The sequence below is a fragment of the Haemaphysalis longicornis genome, unplaced genomic scaffold, assembly GCF_048455015.1.
Source record: "Haemaphysalis longicornis isolate Haplotype H1 unplaced genomic scaffold, Haemaphysalis longicornis Haplotype H1 scaffold_7, whole genome shotgun sequence".
Classification (NCBI taxonomy): Eukaryota; Metazoa; Arthropoda; class Arachnida; order Ixodida; family Ixodidae; genus Haemaphysalis; species Haemaphysalis longicornis.
The window spans coordinates 121,747,222-121,769,552 of NW_027526422.1; the positions used below are offsets into that span (position 1 = coordinate 121,747,222).

Consider the following 22,331-nt stretch of genomic DNA (forward strand, 5'->3'; position numbering starts at 1 on the left):
TGCGCTTTCCGTTATGCAACGCGCCCAAGCGGGGACTGGAGTGAGGATGCGTCCGAAACGGCGGTTCGGAAGGTGGCGGGCCGCGCCTCCACTTGACGTCTAAATGGCAACGTCGTTGCGAATGCAGCTTTTTTTTTTTCACGCGTTTCTTTCCACTCATTCTGTTCTGTGCTTTTCTGTAGCCCGCTCTTAAGACAAATAAACGCGAAAATCTTGCTGCCAGGCCCCATGTAAATCTCGCGCCATAAAAGATGCAGGCACGCCTCCATCTAACGACGACGATAGTTGAACGCCAAGCTTTGTCGTGACGGATCATCGTCGTCGTTACACGGTGGGGTGCAATATTTTTGTCTAACTTTGCACGTCCATGCACCCCTACGCTTCTACCACGTCGAAATGAAGCAATCGGATAGACGCCCGCTTTTCAACACGAGGGACCCAGGATCGATTCCCTCCACATGAAGCGTTTATTTCTTTCACTTCACCCGTTATCGCGTTACAGACGCCATTAATGGGAACACTGAAGCTTCGCTTTGAAAGTATAGCCGTAATAACTGTTCGGAGCCCATGAGAGTGACGACCGACTCGTTCAGCAGCAAGAATGGAACTCTTTATTGCCGACAGCCTCAGTGCCCGCGCTCCGTTCACGTAAGGTGCTCTCGCGCTCTCGCTCACACATGCAAGAGTGGCCAGCAGCCCCTGCGATAACATTAGTTTTGCTTCTGCCACAATTTAATTGCGTGAAGTTGAGTGTTTCTTACACGCCTCAGCTGCTCTTCTCGACCTCACTTGTCGCCTAATCTCAGCCTATCTTCGAGGCGCTCTTCGGTCGAGATCACTGTCATTTCTACTTACGCGGAGTTTCACAACAGAAGACGCTCCAAGCACTTCCCTCGCTCACTCCGCCATTTCAGCGCAGCCATAAACCACGCTTTTCTTTCCTCCACGCATGAACTTAATTGGGCGGGGGATGTAGCCGCAGTTTAGAATGAACAAACAAAACAAAACAAAACAAGCTGGAGTTTCTCGTTTCTTTCCAGTACTTCCAAGCGAGCGTCCCGGTCGACCACCGTACAGTGGGAAACGCCTCAACCACAACAACGCAACTCCGGCCATGCAGAACCCCGACGACCCCAGCCCGCGTAAGCGTGGGAAAATGCGAAAGCTGACACAATGAAATGAAATCGCTGTTGCAGTGTGCAGGACTTTTAATGGTTTTAAGCATACCGTGCCGAGTACCCCTACGCAGTCAGTGTGTAACGCTTTGTATCTGCACAACAACGCCTAGTTGGCGACGTTGGGGTATTTAATCGTCATAATAGTGTGATCATTGCAAGAAAAAGCAAACAAACCCGTTGCGATGGCTCAGTGGCTGCAGCGTTGTGCTGCTGGTCCCGAGGACGCGGTTTCGAATCCCGGCCGCGGCGGTCGCTTTTTTGATGGAGGCGAAAAGCGAACACGCCCGTGTGTTCGAGATTTCGGCGCACGTTAAAGATCCCCAGGTGGTCAGAATTAATCCGGAGCCCTCCAGTATACGACACGCCTCATCGCCTGTGCAGTACCGGCGCCTTAGACACAATCAATCAATCAATCAATCAATCAATCAATCAATCAATCAATCAATCAATCAATCAATCAATCAATCAATCAATCAATCAATCAATCAATCAATCAATCAATCAATCAATCAATCAGTCAATAAAAATAAAAGAAAATGAAAGGAAGAGGGAACAAACGAAATGAAAAGCCGCCTAATCTGCAGATTTATTGATAGCCAAATCTGGTCACCATTGTTCGTAGCAGGAAACACACACGCACGCAGGCATGAGCACAGTTCAAACAAAGTTGAAACCCCAAGGTTATTTCAAAAGTACATGCACGAGGAGAAATTTCCCACGTTTCCTCTTTATTCGGTCAGCATTGTCACCTTGGGAACCTATCTGAGGTTTTCATACTCCTTAAAAACAGCAAATGTTTAGTAAATCCCTCTATCAAATTGTTTAGTGTGCCGCTCGTATAATTTTAAATTTCACTTCGCTAAAGTGTTTCCTAGTGCACTGTTAAACAGGAATGTTGAGACTGTGAGGGAGGCGACGAAAATGAAGCATTTTTTTTCACGTTGCCTGGTGTTCGCTCAAGTTCTGCCTTTATTTCATTCTTTTGTTCCAGTGAGTGCGGGAAAGACTGTTTACGAAGTAACCGCTGAGAACACGCAGTTTCCAAATTTCTAAATAATTTCCAAATAAATGCTAGCATCGACGTACAATTCGCACACAGTTCCTGATTTAGTTATAGTTTCTTCGCAGTTTAGGGGTAGCAATACGCTGAGACGGCTTCTCCGTGTAGAGTTACACGCAATGCATTGAAGTACTGCGGGTGAGTACAAATAACACGTTCCGGGGCTGCCGAAATTTACAGCGAAGCTGTTTAGGGCTACGGTTCCGTGGATTTTTTATGGGCGTTAGCAAAAACACTCAGGGTCAGTCGCGACTTTTGTCGCACTCGAGGCAATCACGAGCTCCATCCAAGGGAAAGGAGCCTCCCCGTGTGCACGTAGCGCGTGGTCACCATCAAAGTTGCACGCAGTTCAAAAGTTCAAAACATGACTTGGACCTCAAACTTGTACGTTCGATAACTTGAATATGCACCTTGAGTACAGTCACCATTATAAGCACCGTTTCCAAGATAAAAAAGAAACTTTCAGGTGGATAATAATTAAAGGTTTCTCGCATATCTGCCGCTGTGCGACCCGCGTCGCTGATGTATACGTTCGCACCTCCCTCTTTTTATCGCTGTTCGAAACGTTTCGTGTCTGCTTCCTCCGCCTCCTCGAGGCGGCGGTCCCGTCGTTAAGGGAAGACTGTGCAATATCTTTTGATCAGGCAGCGCGGTAAGTGATGGGTAGTTTTTCACGAATAATGTGCTCGCGCACAACGTGCCTTTGTGATAAAAAAAAAAAAATGCGCCGGAGCCCTGCGACCTGCCATCAGGAGGGAGTTAATGATGCCTTAGTCCTAAGGCTGGTTGGCATGGATGACCGCAGAGTTGTCAAGCGTATTATGTGCAGAGTTCTTGCAAAAAAACAAACAAAAAAAACGCGGCAATTCCGGATAATTTACCAGCGTTGGGCTTGAATGATGGTGCATGACAAACCTTACTTCAGTGCACAAGTCACATGCAGTAATGGTTATGCTCGGCTACAACTTAAGAGCGGCAATGGAAGTTCCCCCTGCGCCTCATCACCGCAGCCGGATGTTACTCCGCGCGGCGCAAGTAGCGCGTTACTGGAAATATTTTGAACACGGCACGAGCCTTTTCCGTGATTTTTGGCAGTTAATATGCTTATAAACTACTGCAGCGACGACAAAAAAACTACGTGAGAAAAGGCAGACCACATCACGTATTCAAAACACTTTCCTTTCGAAACGCGCGCGCCCGTTGACGTCGGGGTCCGTCGATTAGGCGGAGTGATCCGTACATGAGCGTTCGTAACTTTTCCCCGAGTATAGTGGCAGCCTTAGTGATATGACCATGTCCTGCACCCAAAACGAAGACCATTTTGTTTATGTCCGAATTGCGTCAAAGGTAGGCGGCCATACAGCAGTTCAACAGTGATTTCAGGGACCTTAGCTCGCACCCGCATGCAGCGCCCCCTGTGAAGCCCCCGCCCGAGCCGCTTTCGCTGCTGCCGGCCTGGAGCGGCGTGCTCGTGCCCCTACTCACGCTGGTGTTCGGCGTCATCGTGCTGCTGCTGCCGCCGGCAGCCTTCAACTGGCTGTGGCCGCCGTGCAGGGAGCCCACCTGCTTCGACTACCGGCGAGAGATGGCGCTCTCTCTCAGCGACACTGTCAGCCCGTGCGACGACTTCTACGGGTATGCCTACCTTATTTACTTTAGATGGCACCGGTACGATTGGAAACTGGGCCTCATGAAGCATTTTATCTAAAGCGAAAGCTTTCTCCGTGGGACCGATGGCGGCGTGTCAAAAAACTAATGCATTTCCCCATGGACCGGTTGGTAGACCAAAACGAACTGATAAATCTCTGGACGCAGGCGCGTGCGTGTGTCAAAACAGCTATTCGAAAATCGCGAAAGAGGAACGGTTCTAGATAAGACAATACACACATCGATCATTAGAAGAAGGAGTACAACAGTATACTTTTATCTGATAACCCACCTGCCGGTTTACATTTAGATCGTTCGCAGATGCGTTTACTTAGTGCGCGAGAAATAATTGCATGGGTTCGCTCTTCGTTTGGGGTCTTTGAAGTTTTGACACCCGATTGGACTCACTTTCAGCGAAAGTTCTGGCGCACTTTTGACGCAGTTTTGATGTCAGAAAACAACTTTCGCGCGTCTCCTAACTGTCTTTAGGACCGGATGGTAAATTTTTTAAAGCGAAGCTTTTTTTGTGTCTTCTGCCGGCCTTCCGGGAGCGTCTGCTGCTTCTTTCTGGCAGGGTGCACCCCTGGAATTCATCTTGCACCAGATAACTCTAGCCTCCGCGTACCTTGCCCGTGTAGCCAGGGGAGTGACTGAGGAAGGGGGGGGGGGGGAGGCGCTCGGGGAAGTTGCACCAGGTAACACTTGCCTCTGAGTATCGCGACCATGGGGCTAAGCGAATGGCGGTGGGGAAGTCCCAGTTCATGCCTGTACCACGTTCTCTGCCCTTGAAGCTTGGGGCGTGTGAGCAGCGCGTTGGCCAGCAGGATTGTTTTAGGGGTGAAGCCCCTTAGCGGCTCGGGCTGTCGGCGTCTCATGTCGTCGTCGTCGTCTCATGTAGTCCCGGTACTAAAACCCCGGGACACTCGTTTACGCCTCGCGCTAGAACGTAACGCGTACAAAAAAACAAACAAAAAAAACATGGGTACACCCGTTTACGCCTCGCACTGGAACCCTTTGTAACGCTTACTAGAGGAGTGGAATAAACGTTAATTTAGCCTGCAAAACCGACCGACCGGGCCTAGGCCGCCTTCGGGGGAGCGTCCCGACCTTGTCGAGTCGCTGCCTCTCGGGCTTGCTGGACGGCTCAGAGCTGTTCGTCTTGGTCATACGACGACAGGGCCACTTCAAGTCGGGACGGCATAGTTCCTGTTTTTGCTTCTTCGAGATGCTTCTTGCAGTCCTACAGCACGTGCGTGAGATTCGCCGTCTCCCTGCGGCAGACCTTGCACTTGCTGTCAGGGTAGGTCTCGGGATACATCTTGTGCAGGAGTAGTGGTGTCCGGAAGGTTCCCGTCTGTAGTTGTCGAAATGTTACCGCCTGGGCACTGTCCAGCTTTTTGCTGGACAGCTTTCCAGCTTAGAGCCAGTCGGCACGCCTTCGTGATGTCGTTGTAGGTGACCATTCTGTTCTTCGTGCTGTACCAGAGTATTTAGGCGTCTGCCTCGTTGCCTGCGGCGCGGAAAGGTAGTGCGCGCGCCGTGACGTGAGCAGACTCGTTGCCATTTTCCTTTTTTTCGGACACTTTACCCTTGTGTGCTGAAAACCAGGAGAGGTGCTTCTTGAATCTTAGGTCGCCCCGCTCCTGGATGCGGGTGGCTGCGGCGGTGAGCGATGCCTCCCCTTTGACGTAGTTCCTAATGGCTTGTCGAGTCTGTGAGCACCATGGCGCAGTCTACGAGCGCCAGGGAGATGGCCACTTCCTCTGCCTCTTGCGCTCTGTTGCACTTGATGCTTGCGGCCGTTCTCGTGACTCCGTACGCGTCCACCACCGTGGCTGTGTAGCTTGAGCTGTTCGGGCATTTCTCCGCGACTATGAACCGTGCGTCTGGGTCCTCTCCGAACTTGTCGGTGAGGGCCTTGGCTCTGGCTCGGCGTCTGCCCTTGTTGTGTTCCGGGTGCACGTTTCTCGGGATTGGTAAATTGGTGATTGGTTGCTTGCGAACTGAGAGCTTTGTGGGGAAGTATTCTCAAAATGATGGGGCATGCATGGTCCGCGGAAAAGTAACAGAAATTATGCGTCACATAGTGTCAGAACGAGGGTATCCATCCAAATCTACATGAGGGAAATATTCGGCTTCCAGAAGCCCTAGGATTTAAGGATAGCACAGAGGAAGTTAACTTCAAGGCTATCGAGGCGACGAAAAGAAGGTTAGAATGCTGGTGGACGAAAAACAGAGAGGGGAATATTGCCTAGAATATTGCCTACAGTTACCACCTGTAATAGGAAAAAAATTGTTTTGTGCCTAATAAGTTTTTTTGCCTGCCCTAAGCAGAGCTAGTATTAAACGAAGAGTATAAAAAATAGGTATATTAGTCCGTTTTGGTAAGATGACACGTCATCACCCCGCTACAAAGGGGAAACCAATAGCAATAATCGTCATCATCATCGTCATAGTTCCACGCATAGAGCCCGACGGACGTCTTCGCGCAGCGTGGTCCCGACTCTTTGCTGGTTGTAGTAGGCGATTCGTAGCTTGGCGAGGCGGATGTGGCGGCCGGCCTTCGTCCTCGACAGTCGCTCGAGCTAGGACGCATGCTGTGCTTCGATGATTTCTTCTATCGTTTCGTGAATTCCCATCTCTAGCAGTTTGTCGGTGCTTGCCGTGTCGGGCAGAGCGAATGCCGTCTTGTGCGCCTTTCGTATGAGAATGTCAATCTTATTCTTCTCGATCTGATAACACTGGTTGTAGGCCGCACATAAGTTACTTGGCATATCACGACGGCTTATATTAGCCGGACCCCCTCTTCTCGAAGTCATTCTTATGAGCAGCCTGCAGGCGTTTGCCGCCTTGCTCGTCAGATGGTTGACCGTTTCCGTGTTTCTTCCGCTGGCCTCTATCATTATCCCGAGTACTCTTTTCTTGGGTACCGTGGGTATGACGGTGCTGTCCCCAGTCCGGATCGTGATCTGATCGCGCTGTCTCTGTGCGTTGCGTCGTTGCTTTCTCGATGGTTGGTTCACGAGCAGCTCAGATTTGTTCGGCGAGCACTTGCGTCCCGTGTCTCGACGGGGTAGTCTTTTATGTCATCGACCTCTTCTAGGAGGGTCGTCTCGATGTGGCCGTCATTTATTCCACACACCCTCGGTGTGGTGTCGTCGGCATAGATCGTGTGTTCGACGTCTTCTAGCTTGTGGAGTCTTCATGCCACTCCGGCTATGACGAGATTAAACAGCATCGGGGAGATGACAGACCCTTGCGGGGTACCTCTGTTGCCCGTGCTCCGTTCGCCTACCTTGAGACCTCCGGCAAGGAGTTCGGTGGTTCTGCCCGACAGTCTCTTTCACGTAGTTGCAGCTTCGTTCCCCGAAATCGAATTTCGAGACTTGTCGCAGGATCGCGACCTGGTCGACTTGATCGAAAGCGCTCTGTAGGTTCAGCCCCAGTATGGCTTTGCTGCTGACAATCTGGCCATCGACCACTTGGTGCTTGATCTGAAGCATGACGTCTTGAGTGCTGAGGTGCTCCCTTAATTGACATCTTGTATCCCCACCTTGTTGCTTTGAACTTCCGTCTTGACTTCTTGGTTTGCGACTCGGTGCACCTTGATGGCTTCGGGGGTTTGTAACTTAAAGGACAATTCACTTACCACCCTCTTTTTGGGGGCCGGTGTTGTGTCATGCTGGACCTCATCCGCAAAGTCTTCGTCGTCTTCTACCGCCGGCGTTGGTTTTTCGATCAGTGACGCGGGGGCGCTCGTCGGTACTGACTTTTCTCTTAGTGCTTCTATGTCTGCCGTGAGCTTTTGTATTGCGGCCATCATGTTGGCGTTTTCCGCGCTAAGCTTTTGCATGTTGGCCCTCATGAAGGCGTTTTCTTGTTTGAGCATGTATTTTTCATTGTGACATTGAGGGCCTTGGTGGCTGCCATTCGCTGTAGTAGTGGGGCCTTGACTCTTCCTCGTTTCGGTCGACTTGGCCTTGTCCGCCCAGGTTACACCTCCCTCGCTGGGCGGGCATCGCCCGTTGGCGCTTGCGTCTCTCCTTGCTTTGGAGCGTGAGCGACTGCCAGTGCCGTCGTCGCCTCCAGCTAGGGTGCCCTGGGTATCGATGCCCTCTTTGAGGGACCTGGTGTGCAACTGCGTGTTCTTTCCTCTTCTCTTGAGAAAGAGCGGCGCCGCGACACCGGCGACCTTTCGCGGCTTGCCGATCTGCCGGGATTTCTCACGACTTCGCTTGCGTGCTTTCTTTCCCACTGCCGCCGGCAGATCACGTAAGGGATTTTGTATAGTGCGCGGGAAGCCTTGTCACCGGTCGGATGTCCTCCGCCGCATAAGCTTCACTAGGGTTTACACGTGTGAACCTCGGGTGGGTTCGGCGCACCGCATCCTCTGCAGACGCGGGCGTCGGTGTTGGGACTCGCCTCCATGCGGTGGCCGACCCTGCGCACTGGTAACACACGTCGATTTGCATCCTGTATAGCGTGCACTTTGCCAATCCGTTTCGGTACCTCACGTAGTTTGGGACCTTGTGGCTATAGAAGGCGGTCACAAAGGATCGAGTATTGCTAATGCGTTTGGCTTCCACCGAGGTCGGGTTGAACTCGGGCACTATTCTTTCGTTGATGTCTTGAGGCGTGTGATGCAGTGGGATGTCAAGAATTACGCCCTTCACGATCCCGTGCGATGCCGTTTCGTACGCGTTGACTTCGTGGACACTGCCACCTACGATGATCTTGTTTGTATACGTGCGTACCTGCCTGCATTTTCTTGAGGCGATGTGCTTGCGATGGATAATGTTTTGTTGATGGTTGGGCGTATCACGTCCCTCATTCTCGCGTCATTTGGAATTTATGTGGCCTCGTTCACGGCTTCTGATACGTCGGCGTGGCGGATCTTGTTTATATTGATGCCCCCACGGGGCCTCAAAACGATCTTGAAATCATCGCGCGGTAGCGCAGGCATGCGAGCGTTCTTGATTACCTTGTCTCGAGTTCTTACAGGGCGTGTGGCTCCGTTGGGTCTCGGCTGTAGTCGGCCGCCGTCGGTCAGCAGCAGGCTGCCTTTCGCGCAGCGGAGATGCTCCAGCCGTTAGCTTCGATGACTTGGTCGGCGGTAACATCCTCCCCCCTCTACCTCTACTTGCATCATGGTAGACGTAGCACTCACGTGGATCGACGAGGCCGCCGTATGTCTGCCCGAAGCCGCCGTGGCAGCGGCGGCTCCGGCGGCTAGGCCTGGCGGTTAAGCTTAGCGCCCACTCACCCCACTGGCGTTCCAAAGTCCAGACAAAATGAATTCCCATTTCGAAAATAGGTATCCATAGACTCCTGGTGACTTCGCGGATCACTTGGGTAGAGAATAATTGGGTCAGAAGGGGATTAACTGTCACAATCTTCGAAATCCCGTGGAGCCGATGTGAAGCATGTCGTCATGGCTCGGCAGCTCGCAGCGTCCCCAACGCTTACTAAAAAAAACACCGAGACACTCGTTTTCCAATGCCTCGCGCTAGAACGCTTCGTGCTTCAAAGACACGAGACTTTTACAGCAAAGATGTACTATAGCTCTACCCCTAAACGGTTTCACCTATACGTTGGCAAAAACGCCGAGGCGCCAAGAATACACTTATACACTGCTTGCATCGTCCCTCCCCAGGTTTCACGTCAGTGGAAATTCTTTTTTTTTGCTCTGAAAACTTCTAATGTAGGAATTCACGTGACGTTCGAGGTGGACAAATGTTTAAGACCCTTCCGTGCGCCATTTCCTCCCGCGAAGAAATCTACGTACACCGTAGAAACGTGCAGGTGGAGATGCCAGGGTAAAAACACACGGTTAAACCTTCGCTTTCAGTCGATTACCTCCAGTGTGTGGGATAAGCTAATTTTTTTTAACCTTGGTAGGTAAGATAAGGGATGCAGGAGAGGCGAAAAGAAGAGATTGGGTAATATAAAGTGACGTCTGTCTTTCTGCGTTAACGTTGGCACCCGTGAAAACACTGGTAATTGCTCGTTATTTAGCCACGTGCGACTAATCCAAAGGAGATCACGCACGAATAATTCGCAATGGCTGACTAAGGTGACAGAAGCGAATTGCGAGTTCCTGCCTGTTTCATGGGTTCTATCAAATTCAACTAAGAGTTCCCAATTTTATCACCGACCCTCGGACCTCCTTCTCCATAACATCGCTTCTAACCATTGTGGTCATTACATAAATAAAAACGATTCCGATTGTGCTTAATTTTGACAGAACGAGCGCGTCCATCTATGTTAGCGAAAAAGACCCACCTCGACCGCAAAGCAGATCAGTGCAAATTTGCCCATTTATGATCGTGCAATTAAAGCAATCGAGGGACATGTCCCTCTGTGTCATGAAGGTTAGAAAAGCGTAGGAGGCCCCGGATGTCACCTCTACTGAAGCCAGAAGTGCAATTTTTTGAGGTTCCTCCCTTTTTTTCTGGTATTTTTCTTGCACGCGTACCGCCTATGCGTTCGCTTGCTTCGTCTCCGCCTGCCGATTATTGGCTACCGGCTGGGCCGCAAATGCCTCGGTGGACGGGCCCTCGGCACCGTTGCTATGATGCGGTTGCCAGTGATTTCCGATGAGCGAGCGAAAAATTGCGGAACTTCCTCCACACTTCCGTCAATGCGGCGGTGGCCACCAAGGCCAGTCCTAACCTTTGTTTTCTCCATGGTCAAAGTAAAGGTGTCAGGCAACACGGCTACCCATTAGATGACTAGGAAGGGGTGTGGAGGTCCCCCCGTCACCCGTGTGCGTACGCCTACGACTACTCCTATCAGCCTTTTCGAAATAAGCGTTAACAAACCCATGTTCCTGTTTTTCCGCCCGGCACCTCCCCGGCGGGGTCCAGCTACGTGTGCAGCGGCTTCGAGCGCCTCTACCCGCGCCAGTTCAACTTCATGGCCCTGCTGGAAGCGCGGCTGAGGCACGTGGAAAGCCAGGTGCTCAACGACGACAGTAACGTGGACATGGAAGGCGTCGGCGGGCGAGTGGTGGCCGCCTTCCAGCAATGCATGGCCGAGTACCACGGCGACAGCGACGCCGGCCTGGAAGGCGTGCGGGGCCTTGCCCAGGACCTGGGCATCCACTTCAAGGACAAGGACAAGAACCTGTCCAGCATCCAGCTCCTGGAGGCTCTACTCAGGTGGGCAATTCGATGGCCACAGTTACCCGCCGGGGCGGTTCGGTGGCCAAGGCTTTGGGCGAAGCACTGAGCCTAAGGATGCGGGTTCGATCACTTCCGCCGCGGTGGCTGCTTTTCACGTGGAGGAGAAAAGCAAAGATGCTAGTGTGTCTATATATCGGCACACAGTAAAGATCTCCAAGTGGTCCAAATTAATTCTGGAGCGCTTCACTATGGCACGCCTCTAGCAGAGGTGTGGTTTTGGCTCATTGAAGGGGCCCTGAAGACAAAATAAAAGTTTAGTTAATCAGAAAGACTAGCTTTCTTGTAATAGCAATGATACCAATTTTATCGCAAACTTCGAGCAAATAATGGAAATATTGAAGAAAACATTTGAAGCAGTGGCGGATCCCTACCCACTTTTCTACAAATTTTGTGTGACTTCAAAGAATCTTCTTTGTGGGATTGAAGGCAGCCGAACTAACCCATCGTTAATACACATGACTGGAGGGGCCTCTATGTTCGTTGGATAGCATCAGTTGAATGCCAACGCTCTGTTAGCACATTGAAAATTGTTTTAGTGGTGGCTCTAATGACATCGCTCCTTCCGATAACACGTCACTGTAGCGCGAAATTTTTAAGTTTTTTAATACTCCTTGCGTTTCTTCGCCTCTCGTCGCCCGAATGGAGCTGAGTAAGGTTCTGGAACCTACTTTTTCTAATTAAACAAAGTTGTGTTTTCTTCAAAATTCTTGGCGATGGTAGTTTGTCAGCTTCGTGTCCGTTTGTTTGCTTTATTTCGCTTTTTTGCTACCGTTGTAGCCATGCATGGGTATAGTCGGAAACAAAGCTATGGGAGACGATATTTACTATAGATGCTAAAAAAATTGGATGCGGAATTCCGCTCCGATGAGTGTCTTCAAAAGAAAAGCTTTGTTTCACTTTGACGAATTACTTGCAGAGTTACTCGGAATTAGTCGCACTTAATTGAAATTACATGAAAAATATTTGGAATTTGACATTAGCGATTACTTATACTTTGGCGAAATCACTTAAAATTTTCTGCGAATTATTTGGAACCCATTGTATAATAAAGAGATTCGTTCAAATTAGGTTGAATGAAGATGGCGGAATGAATTTTTATTGAACGATAGTTGTTTTTCGTGGTGGGAGCAGACGTCAAAGCCGCGTAATCTCAGTGCGTAGCTTGCGGCTGAAACATATTCAGAATGTTCTATTCGATTACAGGGGAGTTATATAGCTAAAAACTTGCGGTTGCCGAGCAAAGGTTTATTAAAACGGTAAGAAAGACGTTTCGGCTTTTATACGGAAGCTTGTTCACCTCAGTCAACAAGGCTTTCGTACGGAAGCCGAAACGTCTTTCTTGCCTTTGGTCGGCGACCACACGTTTTCAGCTAGGAATCTCTTACCCGACCAGACGAGATATCGTCAAGCCTTGGATTGATTTTTACGGGTATAGTTAGCGGCAGCGTTCATTCTACCCTCCCCCCGAGCTCGGAACTTTCAGGAGGTGCCGCAGCGCGAATAAAACGCTGAAGAATACACAGAGGCTGTCTTTATGTATCCTACAATCTGTCTTTGTTTCGTTCGCTTTGCTCCACCCAAGAACGAAGTGTGTACTTGCTTTGTATGTACCGGTGTATATACCCGGTGGTTGTTGTGGCGCACAAATACTCTTTGAGTGATTATTACTAGTGCTGCTACTAATTTTATGATCACTACTATTCCGGTGCTTTACAGCGAGTCTTCAAACCATATTGCTGACTTGCCCCCACTGCACGCTGCCCACTTCTGAGTTCCTCGATTCTGCGCTGGTAGTATTATGAAATATTTTCCCTCGAGTTAGCCTCACGGACCAGCTCTAGAGACTTTGGTAGCTTCCGTGCCACAGTTTGGCACGAATTCGAGATACTGCGCGAATTGTACGCCCACCTCACGGAGACGCGACACTCATTTAGCCGCAGTGTCGCGTGGTTCTCGCATGCGCTCACAATTTGTATTGCTTAGTATTTAGGCTATTGTTCTTGGGCGACGCTTTTATATTGTGCCTGTACTTGCAGAATAAACAGTAACGTTCTTCCATGCGCACCACTCTCAGGCTGTCGCTGGGCTACGGCCTTCCGGTTCTGCTGGACGCCCGCTGTCGCCCCTGGGCGCTTCCTGAACCGGGAGAGGGTCCCGAGCGCGCCCTGGTGCTGCAGCTGGACTTCGAGCCCATGGACCCGGCGCCAGCCGAGCGCTCCGCGGCCAGCGTCGAGAACGTGCTGCGCGCCGTGGCCCACAACGGGACCATCTTGCGCTTCCAGGGCCTCGCCGCCGACGTCCTCCTGGCCATGGACGAACTGCGGGACCACGTCCGCAAGGCCGACCCCTGGCCCGGTGGGGTGACCTTCTTGCAGGTGAGGCCGGCCGTACGGGTCTCCGGTGAAGTTTCGAAGTTTCTACTGCGAGAAAGCTCAATTGGGGCTGCAACCCCTACGTGTTCGTGGCTTCTTAGTTGAAAGCCATTCGTAAGGAGCGGTATCACGTAGACTACGCCTGTACCCTTCCGTAGTCGTCGCCGCCGTCATCATCATTATCATCATCATTATGTTTGTCTCCACAATCTAAGGCAATGCAGTTGTTCGCCTTCACTGGTACACGCGCTTTATCGGTCAACACAAGCAGCCAACAAAGCAAATTCGGCGAATGACAGCAATGGTCATACAATTTGACTGAAAAATGTGATCTGCGCTGGGGCACTACCAAATAATGCACAACGCCATTCTTGCATTGCGTAGTGCCACAGCGGAGAGTGAACTTTCGAGTGAAATCGTATGCTCGAATTCGTCCTTTACTGGCATTTTATTGTTGGGTGCGCAGATTGGTCAACTGAGGGGTAACGGTGAAGCTGAACCATATAGGATTGCCTCAGAGTGTAATGCAGGGTAAAGGCCTCTCCCCAACTCCTCTAGCCGTTCCCGTCCTGCGTGTGATGCCCTAGTCGGCTCTTTGTTACTGAAATGTCTTATTTCACCCCTCCATAGAGGCGGTAGTCTCTGCCTGCCTGTAGTCCGGTCTGCCGCAAGCCATTGTTACCTCGGTGGTCCATCGGTCCTGAGTACTTCGAATTGCATACTCAGCCCAATTAAATTTGTTCCTGTTAATTTGGGCTACGATGTTTCAGCCCATATTTGTTCTCGGATATAACACGCTCGTTTCCTACCCATGGTCGTTACTCCTATCATTTTCCTTGCCGTTGCTCGTTGGGATGACCCAGGTTTTCTCTCACAAAAGGTAAATAGAGAGGAGGGGGTGCTTCGTAATGTGCGTTCGTAGGTACTGGAGCCTGAGATACACCAAACTTGTTGATAAAACGAATCCAGTCGTTAACTAAAGCTCATACGCCTTGGATTCAGCTTACAGTTCAGGATTTGTCACAGACGAAGAGGGTAGCGAAAGATTTTAAAACTCACAAGGCTTTTCAGGAACGGCAGCCTACCGCTGAAGGTAGGGACTCATGCGGGTGCGGCATCTGCCTCTCCCTATGTTTACGGAAGAAAAGAGCGTTAACACAACAACGCGGTTGTCTTTCATGTTTGTTTTTATAAACATGTTCTTGCGGCAGGCAGGACGGCCGATGACTCGAGAGAGAAGGAAGAAGAAAAAGAACCTCTTTCACTCTCGTCATCTGAACGAAAATTTGAGATCCGTAAGCAGTTGCACAGGAAGCACACAGCGGGAGCTTCGCCAGCCCTTTCGTAGTCGCATCGTACGCGCGTCCTGCCACTTTGGACCTATCTAGCAGGGCATGGTCTACCAACCGTCGAAACCAACATCTGATACAGTTGTCTTGATCCATCTTAATGCGACAATGAAAAGTGCAGCCCTTTAAGATCATCCGCTGCCTTCCCCCGCGGCCTTACATCGCCGCATGCGCCATTGGCGTGGCCGCTAAGGAGCTTTTTTAAAGGCAAAGCTTTCTATGCCTCATGATGGCGTTCGACGTCGCGACAGAATTGCACTGCAGGAAAGCCAACTTTACGCGATAGGTTTCACAAAATGATAATGATGAAAAGCGAAGGCACATAATTATTAACAGATGTATAGCGCAAAAAAGACGAAGGACAAAGAATGCACGAGGATGCACGAGATTTTTGAAAAACGGGAAGTATTAAGTCCCTGACAAAAATACCAGCGTAACTTTCTATTGAAAGGTTAAACTACGAGGATTTTTCTTCCTTCAAACTGCTGAGATGCGCTTGCCGTATTTATTTATTTATTTATTTATTTATTTATTTATTTATTTATTTATTTATTCGTTTGTTTGTTTGTTTAACCATTGCATTGCAGAAGAGAGGAACTTAGACGAGCAAAAAAAAAAACAGTTATATGCACGCGACAAGTGTTCAAGGATTGTAGATGCATTCTTTGTCCTTCGTCTTTTTTGCGCTATACATCTGTTAATAATGATCGACCAACTAGCCCAACAACGTACTTTACAAGGCACATAAAGCGCCTCAAGAACAACGCTTCTCGTGTTGGGAATCGAACCTGGGTCTCCCGCATTATGAAGCCGACGTTTACCTGATTGCGCCACGCCAACACGGTAGAAGCAGTTTGGATTTTGGACTTTGACTTTGATGCAGGTTGTAGGGGAGACAGCTTCTCCTCTTAGCCATATTTCACTTAACAAAGGGGATTTGAGTTTTTCTCTGCTTCGAACCCGCACGACCTCTCACTTGGTGACCAATGCTCGCGACGTGGGGTAGTAAAACACACACAGTAGCCTGGGTGCCTCCAATCGGGCCCTCGGCCTGGCTCTTACTCGGAAATATGCACCTTATCCCGCTTTTGGGACATTACATAGCGTTCCTGTTCAAATGCTCAAGAACACCTTGGCCGTTGAGTACAGGATGTAAGCCCTGATTGTACCTGGCTGTACAGAGGGGAAATTTAGCAGGCGCAGGTTAATGGACAGCAACTTTTGAAGAACAATTACACAAAAAATATCGCGATTTTTAGGAAGCTACCTCTTTGTTGAGGATGAAAGGTACCGTTGAAAGAATTTCACCCTCACTAAATGGTGCAGCCGGGTGGCCTTCTGCGGCACCAAATGTCCCAAAAAGCGAGTATGTGCTTCGCACGCTGCGCGGTGCCCTCCGGCAGGCGGACGGGGTGGTATTTGTGCCTGCAGCGACGTAGTTCTGACGGCTGCCACTCTTGGAGACTGCATGCTGCCACGCGTGAAGCCCCACATTGTTGGAAAGAAAGCTGTGGCTCCGAAATGTGTCCAAGGTCTTTAGCATAGCACACTCGTCTTCCGCCACAATGATCACGCTTATGTCCTTCACATGGGCCCGATCGTGTCCACGTCTCCAAGAAAGTGAGGGCACAGAAGTTGCAAGTACGGGACTTTTAAGATGTCCTTCGGTCTGAGTGCACTACAGTGTCTGGTATAAGCCTGTGCTAACTGAAACCCTGCATACGTGCGGCGGGTGAAAGGTTGATCCTGCCGTTTATGTCCACGAGTGAACCATTTGTGCTCAACGATAATTTCAGACCAATCTGGGCTATTTGGTCCATGTCTGCCGTGGCGGACAGGGAAGATTTCCGGGCCCACACCCCCAGAGTGGTATTTTCTGTTCGCTGCAGTCCCGTCGCCAAGGATAAGCTGTGACCAAAATAAGCTTCCAAGTAGCTGTTTTTAAAAAACGGGAAGTATTAAGTCCCTGACAAAAATACCAGCTTAACTTTCTATTGAAAGGTTAAACTACGAGGATTTTTCTTCCTTCAAACTGCTGAGATGCGTTTGCCGTATTTATTTATTTATTTATTTATTTATTTACTTACTTATTTATTTATTTATGCGTTTTTTTGTTTGTTTAACCATTGAATTGTAAAGGAGATGAACTTACATAGACGAGCAAAAATAAAAAAAAAACAGTTATATGCACGCGACAAGTGGTCGAGGATTGTAGATGCACTAAATACAATAAGCCTGAGTAATTTCCTCTTTGCTTGCCCGGGCGCAGAACAAGCAAGTGGACACCCTGCTGACATTCGTGACTCCGTCACGGTTTGTGGAGTTGATCAACAGCTTGTTGCCTGAGCCTAGTGAGTTGGAAGAGTCCGGTTCGCTCGTCAGCAGCAGCCCCAACCAGGTACGTCAAGCAATGACACCCCTGGTGTGTTTTGTGGTAGCGGTGCTACTATGGGAAAGGTGAACTAGTTGGGATTGGTTCGTATTTATGACTGGGGACAATAAAGGAAGGACAGGAGAATAATGGATAAATACAAAAACAGTGTCACTACTAACTCATCATAAGAGACATATATGTTGACTGTGTCACATGATCCACAGGACTACACCGGCGCCGGGAACGCCCGCATCATGAAACGCTACATGTGTGCCGCTAACATGTTAATATCTTTCTGTAGCATAAATAGTAAAGGTTGGCTGGCGCAACCATCTTCGTGTGACGAAATGACGACGACTGAGGGTTTATTGCACAAGGCCGACAAAGGCAAAGAGCCCCGTGACAATGGTCTGTGACGGAATATGGAAGGCTTCTGCCAACAATCTTGGCGCCTGGTTTGTGTGCGAACATTCGTGTTCGCATCTACATTCTGCGCACGGAAGGGCTAGGCGAGTGAGGGGCACCCGTGCGAGCTGGACAAATGATATCTTATTCTAAAGTAAACAAATCGTCCCGTTCGCGGAGTATGCGCATGCCCGCACGTCATGAATATGCGGTAGACGCACAAAGAACAGCGTTTTTAGGCGTGTTCTGCAGGTAAAGGCGCTGAGCAAATTCCTGGCCGAGCCCGAGGGGACGCTTCCCGCGCTCCAGCTGGTGCGCTACCTGTTGTTTGAGAAGCTGGTGCCGCTGGCCACTTCGCGGCTTTCGCGCATATTTGGCGTCGGTGACCACGAAGCCTTCAGGCTGCGTGAGCGTGCCTGCAAGGAGGCCCTGCGCCGTGTCGCGCCAGCCATCTGGCAGTTTCACACTATTCAGGTGAGTCCTCACCACCACTGTTCCTCTTGTGATTTGAAGGGGCCATGGACATAATGCCGATTTTTAACCCCAAAACTGTTTAAGCTTGAGGCTTGGTCCAGCGTCGTTCGCAAAAATACAAAAAACCAAAAAAATACCGAGTGCACGTGAGCGTGAGCGTGCGGGTAGGCTTACGCTACGTGGGGAGCTCGCAAAAAACACCAAAAATAACAGCGCACGCGAGTGAGCTCCTTGTGAGGAGCGGCTGATATCGGCAGCACGACCTTCTGAAACACTCTGCCGAGCGTTCGTGGCGTGATACCTTGCGTGCTGTTCTCCTCGCCGGTTCACGTACGTTCGCACCGGAAGTGGCGAGCAGAGTCGCCGAGTTTGGGCTACAGACGCTGACTTCGTGAAGGCGGATGGTGCGGGTCCACATTGGGAGAGATGTGAAAGCCTGCGGACTAAACGATCCAGGCCTGGCAGTAGCCATGGAGAACTTTACGCGGCAAGTTCGGAAATGTATGCGAGGTGCAACAGTCGGGTCTCCGATGAAGGGAGAAGGGCCGCAAGCTCTGCTGTTTCTCTAATCTTGCACCACTAGCAAAGGCTGCGCCACTTCTTTTTTTTTTGTTTTATCTAAAAGAAATATTAATAACTCACCCAACTCCAATTCCGCATCCAGCGACGTTGTATTCACTAAAAAGTGAGTAGAAATACAGAAGATTTTCCTAATTTTAACGTAAGGTAATACAGCTTACATCGACAACTGTAAGACGTGCCTCATCCAGTATCTATCATCTTTGGAGAATTATGATTGAATAACCTTATGGCGACGACCAACAGATGTTGCTGTACAAATTATTATCTTGTCGTTACAGACCGCGAACTGGCTGTTCTTTTCCATTTTTTCTTTCCAGCTGTTTCATTATTTGATCTACTTATTTGTTTTTTCACGTTTAAAATGCCGGAACTACCTCGTGTAGCTGCTGTATACAATAGGTGATTACACTATAATGCGCCTGTAGGAGAACGAGAAAGATGAAGCGAACCGTTCGAGAAGTCTACACTTTCTCATTATTTCCGTTCCGCCAACGTTAAAGTGGATTCTCGTACCACATCATACTGCACTACAACTGCTGAGGGCATTTCAATACGCTTGGGGATGCCAGACCAGTAGACTATTTCAGTTTTTTGGAAAAAATGCGGGCCATCCATCTCTCCTTGTTACGCATAACTCGCCTTGAAAACGTGACCACCCATTTATAGCACAGGCTGCTTTTGGTGAGGTGTTGTCTAAGGAAGTCGCAAAAGGCTACAAATACCCTACTTCGCGTTTTGAACGACACGTGCCTATTTGAATGACTGTAGGGAGGTTATCAGCGTGCAGCGTCATTCGTTCGCCAGTTTTGTCAGTTTACCTGCCTAATTTTATGCAGTTTGTCTGGTTATTTTATCCGTGGTTTTATTTTAGAGCGAAGCCTTTAAGGGGCCGTTCCTGATGTTGCGCGTATTCCCTCGGCGTCGGCCTGGTTGTAACCGAGAGAACGAAGAGTCCACCGAAGATAGAGCGAGTAGGAAAGCGCAGGAGGAAAGTATAGCGCGAGTGTGAGGGGTAGAGCGGTATGCCGAGACTGCGTGAGAAATGCTCACCGGCGGAGACGCGCTGCGAGATAACGCCAGATAACGCGAGATAACGCGCGTGTCGTCATGCGTTTGCTTATGACGCAATCACTTCCTAAGGCACAGCAGCTATGCGCCGTGACCGAGAAGACTGCAGTTCGCGCTGCGCTAAATTTCGCATTAGGGTCATCGTGATAGTCAGTCCTTTTTTTCTTGCACTTGAAATTTTTAGTCCCGGTGTACATTTTTTTACTTTCTTCCTCATTTTCCCTCTTTTAGCATATACCGCGGTCCTTTCTCTCCCTTTCAATTTCCGTAGTCCCATCTTCACGTGTAGGGTGGCCAACCGTTCAGTTCTGTGATTAACCTCACTGAATTTCCTCTTCGGTTGCTACCTTCCTTCCTTTCTTTCGTCCTACAGCAGGTGCTGACTGTGCGGCGCACGGCCGTGGCCGCGCGCGTCGTCTCTGCCGTGCTGAACGCAACGGCGCACGAGTACGCGGCCTGGCAGGACCGGGACACGCTGGGTAGGACGCGTTCGCGGCTGCGGCTGCTGCACGCGGACCTTGACTGGGGCAATCCCGCCGTGGCCCCGGTGGCTTACACCGACGCCCGCTACCGTCACGTGGTGGGCGTCGAGCCCGACCAGGTCTTCGTCGACTGGTTTATCGCCACGCTCGGCAAGGAAGCCGCGCTCGTGGCAAAGTCTGGTGGCGAGGCGCTCAACGACACCTACGACATGCGCCAGGTGGGCTCCTCTGCGATCCGCGTTCAGGCGTTTACCATTAGAAAGCGCGCATTGTTGCTAACGCAGCGCTTAAAACGAATTTTAAGCCAGTTTTTTCCGTGGTAATAGAATACCCTTGTAGAATGATTTCATCATCAGGGAAGAGTTTTGAATTCAGTCACTCATTCGGTCAGAATCAATCAATCAATCAATCAATCAATCAATCAATCAATCAACCAATCAATCAATCAATCAATCAATCAATCAATCAATCAATCAATCAATCAATCAATCAATCAATCAATCAATCAAATCAATCAATCAATCAATCAATCAATCAATCAAATCAATCAACCAATAAATAAATAAATAAATAAATAAATAAATAAATAAATAAATAAATAAATACGATTAGTTCAAATTTTGTAATTTGACGAAGTCGAAGACTGAAAACTTGCGTGCTTAGTTAAAGTGATCCTGAAATGTTTCTGAATTTCTGAAACTGAGGGTCCCTGAAAGAGACCTGACCATTTTCATGCACTTCTTATAAGGGAATCTTGTCCTTGCATCGTGTCATCACCGTCGCCCGGTTCCGCTCAAACGGGCACCATTAGTTATGAATTAGCGCTACCAACTAGCCCAAACCCGAACTCTGACAAACCATTAGTTAATCACCCTTGCCTGCTGCATGCTTACGCGCTATCGTGTTTGCCTCTGTAGTATGTACTTTTTGTTGTTTCTGGACTGAATTATCACACTCCTCACCACAAGGAATGTGCGTAGCTTGTCAAAATAGGCGTGCTTCCTACTTGACTGCCGCACTCGTTTGCTGTGTGCCACGTCGAAGAGGCAGTCCGAACATGTTACCGAGCAGTGTCAATCCAAGCTTTTCACGATAAAGAATTGTCCACAGCTCTTCGACCGTGGTTTTATTTGAGTAGACGAAAACGTGGCTGTGATTTGCCAGAAAGCAGTGAAGAAAAAGCGAGGTTTCCCATCGTGTTCCACCAGGCCCCGAGCGGCGACGAGCGGGGGGTATCTGATTATAAGCTGAGCATTGGGGCAATACGCCGGCGAGCGCTCTCGCACCCTCCACAGCGTTGAGACCACGAGAAAGGAAGTAGTAGTAGTAGAAACCTTTATTATAAAGTCAGGCTATCTAGCTCTCAGAGGGTGGTGCCCTTAGTCCAGGACAAACACGCTAAAAGGTTAAATGCGTTGTTTTGATTTGCGGTAACTGAATGCGCATCGTTCTAGGAAAATTTTCGTTTCGGATTCACTGTTCTCTGTAACACTGTCTTGTTGGAACCTGTATACGACATAGTTTTGGCACAGGGTGTTCAGACCTCTTCAAGTTAATCTCTGCTCATTTTTTCGCGCACACGCCAAAGGAGGCACCGTATTATGAATTCTGGAACCCGACACCCTAGTTATATACAGGTTATAATGCTTCTGTATATACCAATTCTGTATACACCAACACTAATGACACGTAACTTTTCTAAGTTACGTGTCGTCGCTATTTACAAATTGGTATTTACATGTGTAAAGTAAGAATGCGTGAATTTGAGGTTTCTTGAACCGATGCCGTTGCCTGTATGCGCCTTAATAGAGGACCTAGTAGTCTTAAACATATGCGTAAATCATTGTTTTCGCCGCCATCAGAGCAGCAGTCAGAAAGGTTGTGAATGAAACCCAAGTCTTCGTCCTTAACAATGCGATATCTTAGCCGCACAGCCCCTTTATTGGGTGAAACAGTGTACTGCTTGTTACGATGCCACGGGAATCAAATGCCTGGGAACGGCTGTTTATATTATTCACTGTTTCGAACGGAGCGTGCCTTTGCTCTCATAGTGTGTCACGGAGGGCAGTCTTGCTTACAAGGAAAAGGTGCTACCTTATCGTCGCTACCGGGACTGCCCTTATTTGGAAGACGATGCTCTCCATCCAATGGGCTGA

General features: G+C 49.4%; 1 protein-coding gene across 1 annotated transcript in view; it reads left to right on the forward strand.

Annotated features, from left to right (window-relative positions):
• Positions 1-1,114: 1,114 nt before the first annotated feature.
• The window catches only part of LOC144146505 (endothelin-converting enzyme 2-like), a 38,146-nt gene continuing 16,929 nt past the window's right edge, over positions 1,115-22,331 (forward strand). The window contains exons 1-7 of the mRNA XM_077678450.1: positions 1,115-1,142; positions 3,648-3,873; positions 10,752-11,045; positions 13,144-13,444; positions 17,060-17,188; positions 17,822-18,043; positions 20,067-20,393. Coding sequence (XP_077534576.1) covers positions 1,115-1,142; positions 3,648-3,873; positions 10,752-11,045; positions 13,144-13,444; positions 17,060-17,188; positions 17,822-18,043; positions 20,067-20,393 — 1,527 coding nt within the window. The remainder of the gene's footprint in view (positions 1,143-3,647; positions 3,874-10,751; positions 11,046-13,143; positions 13,445-17,059; positions 17,189-17,821; positions 18,044-20,066; positions 20,394-22,331) is intronic.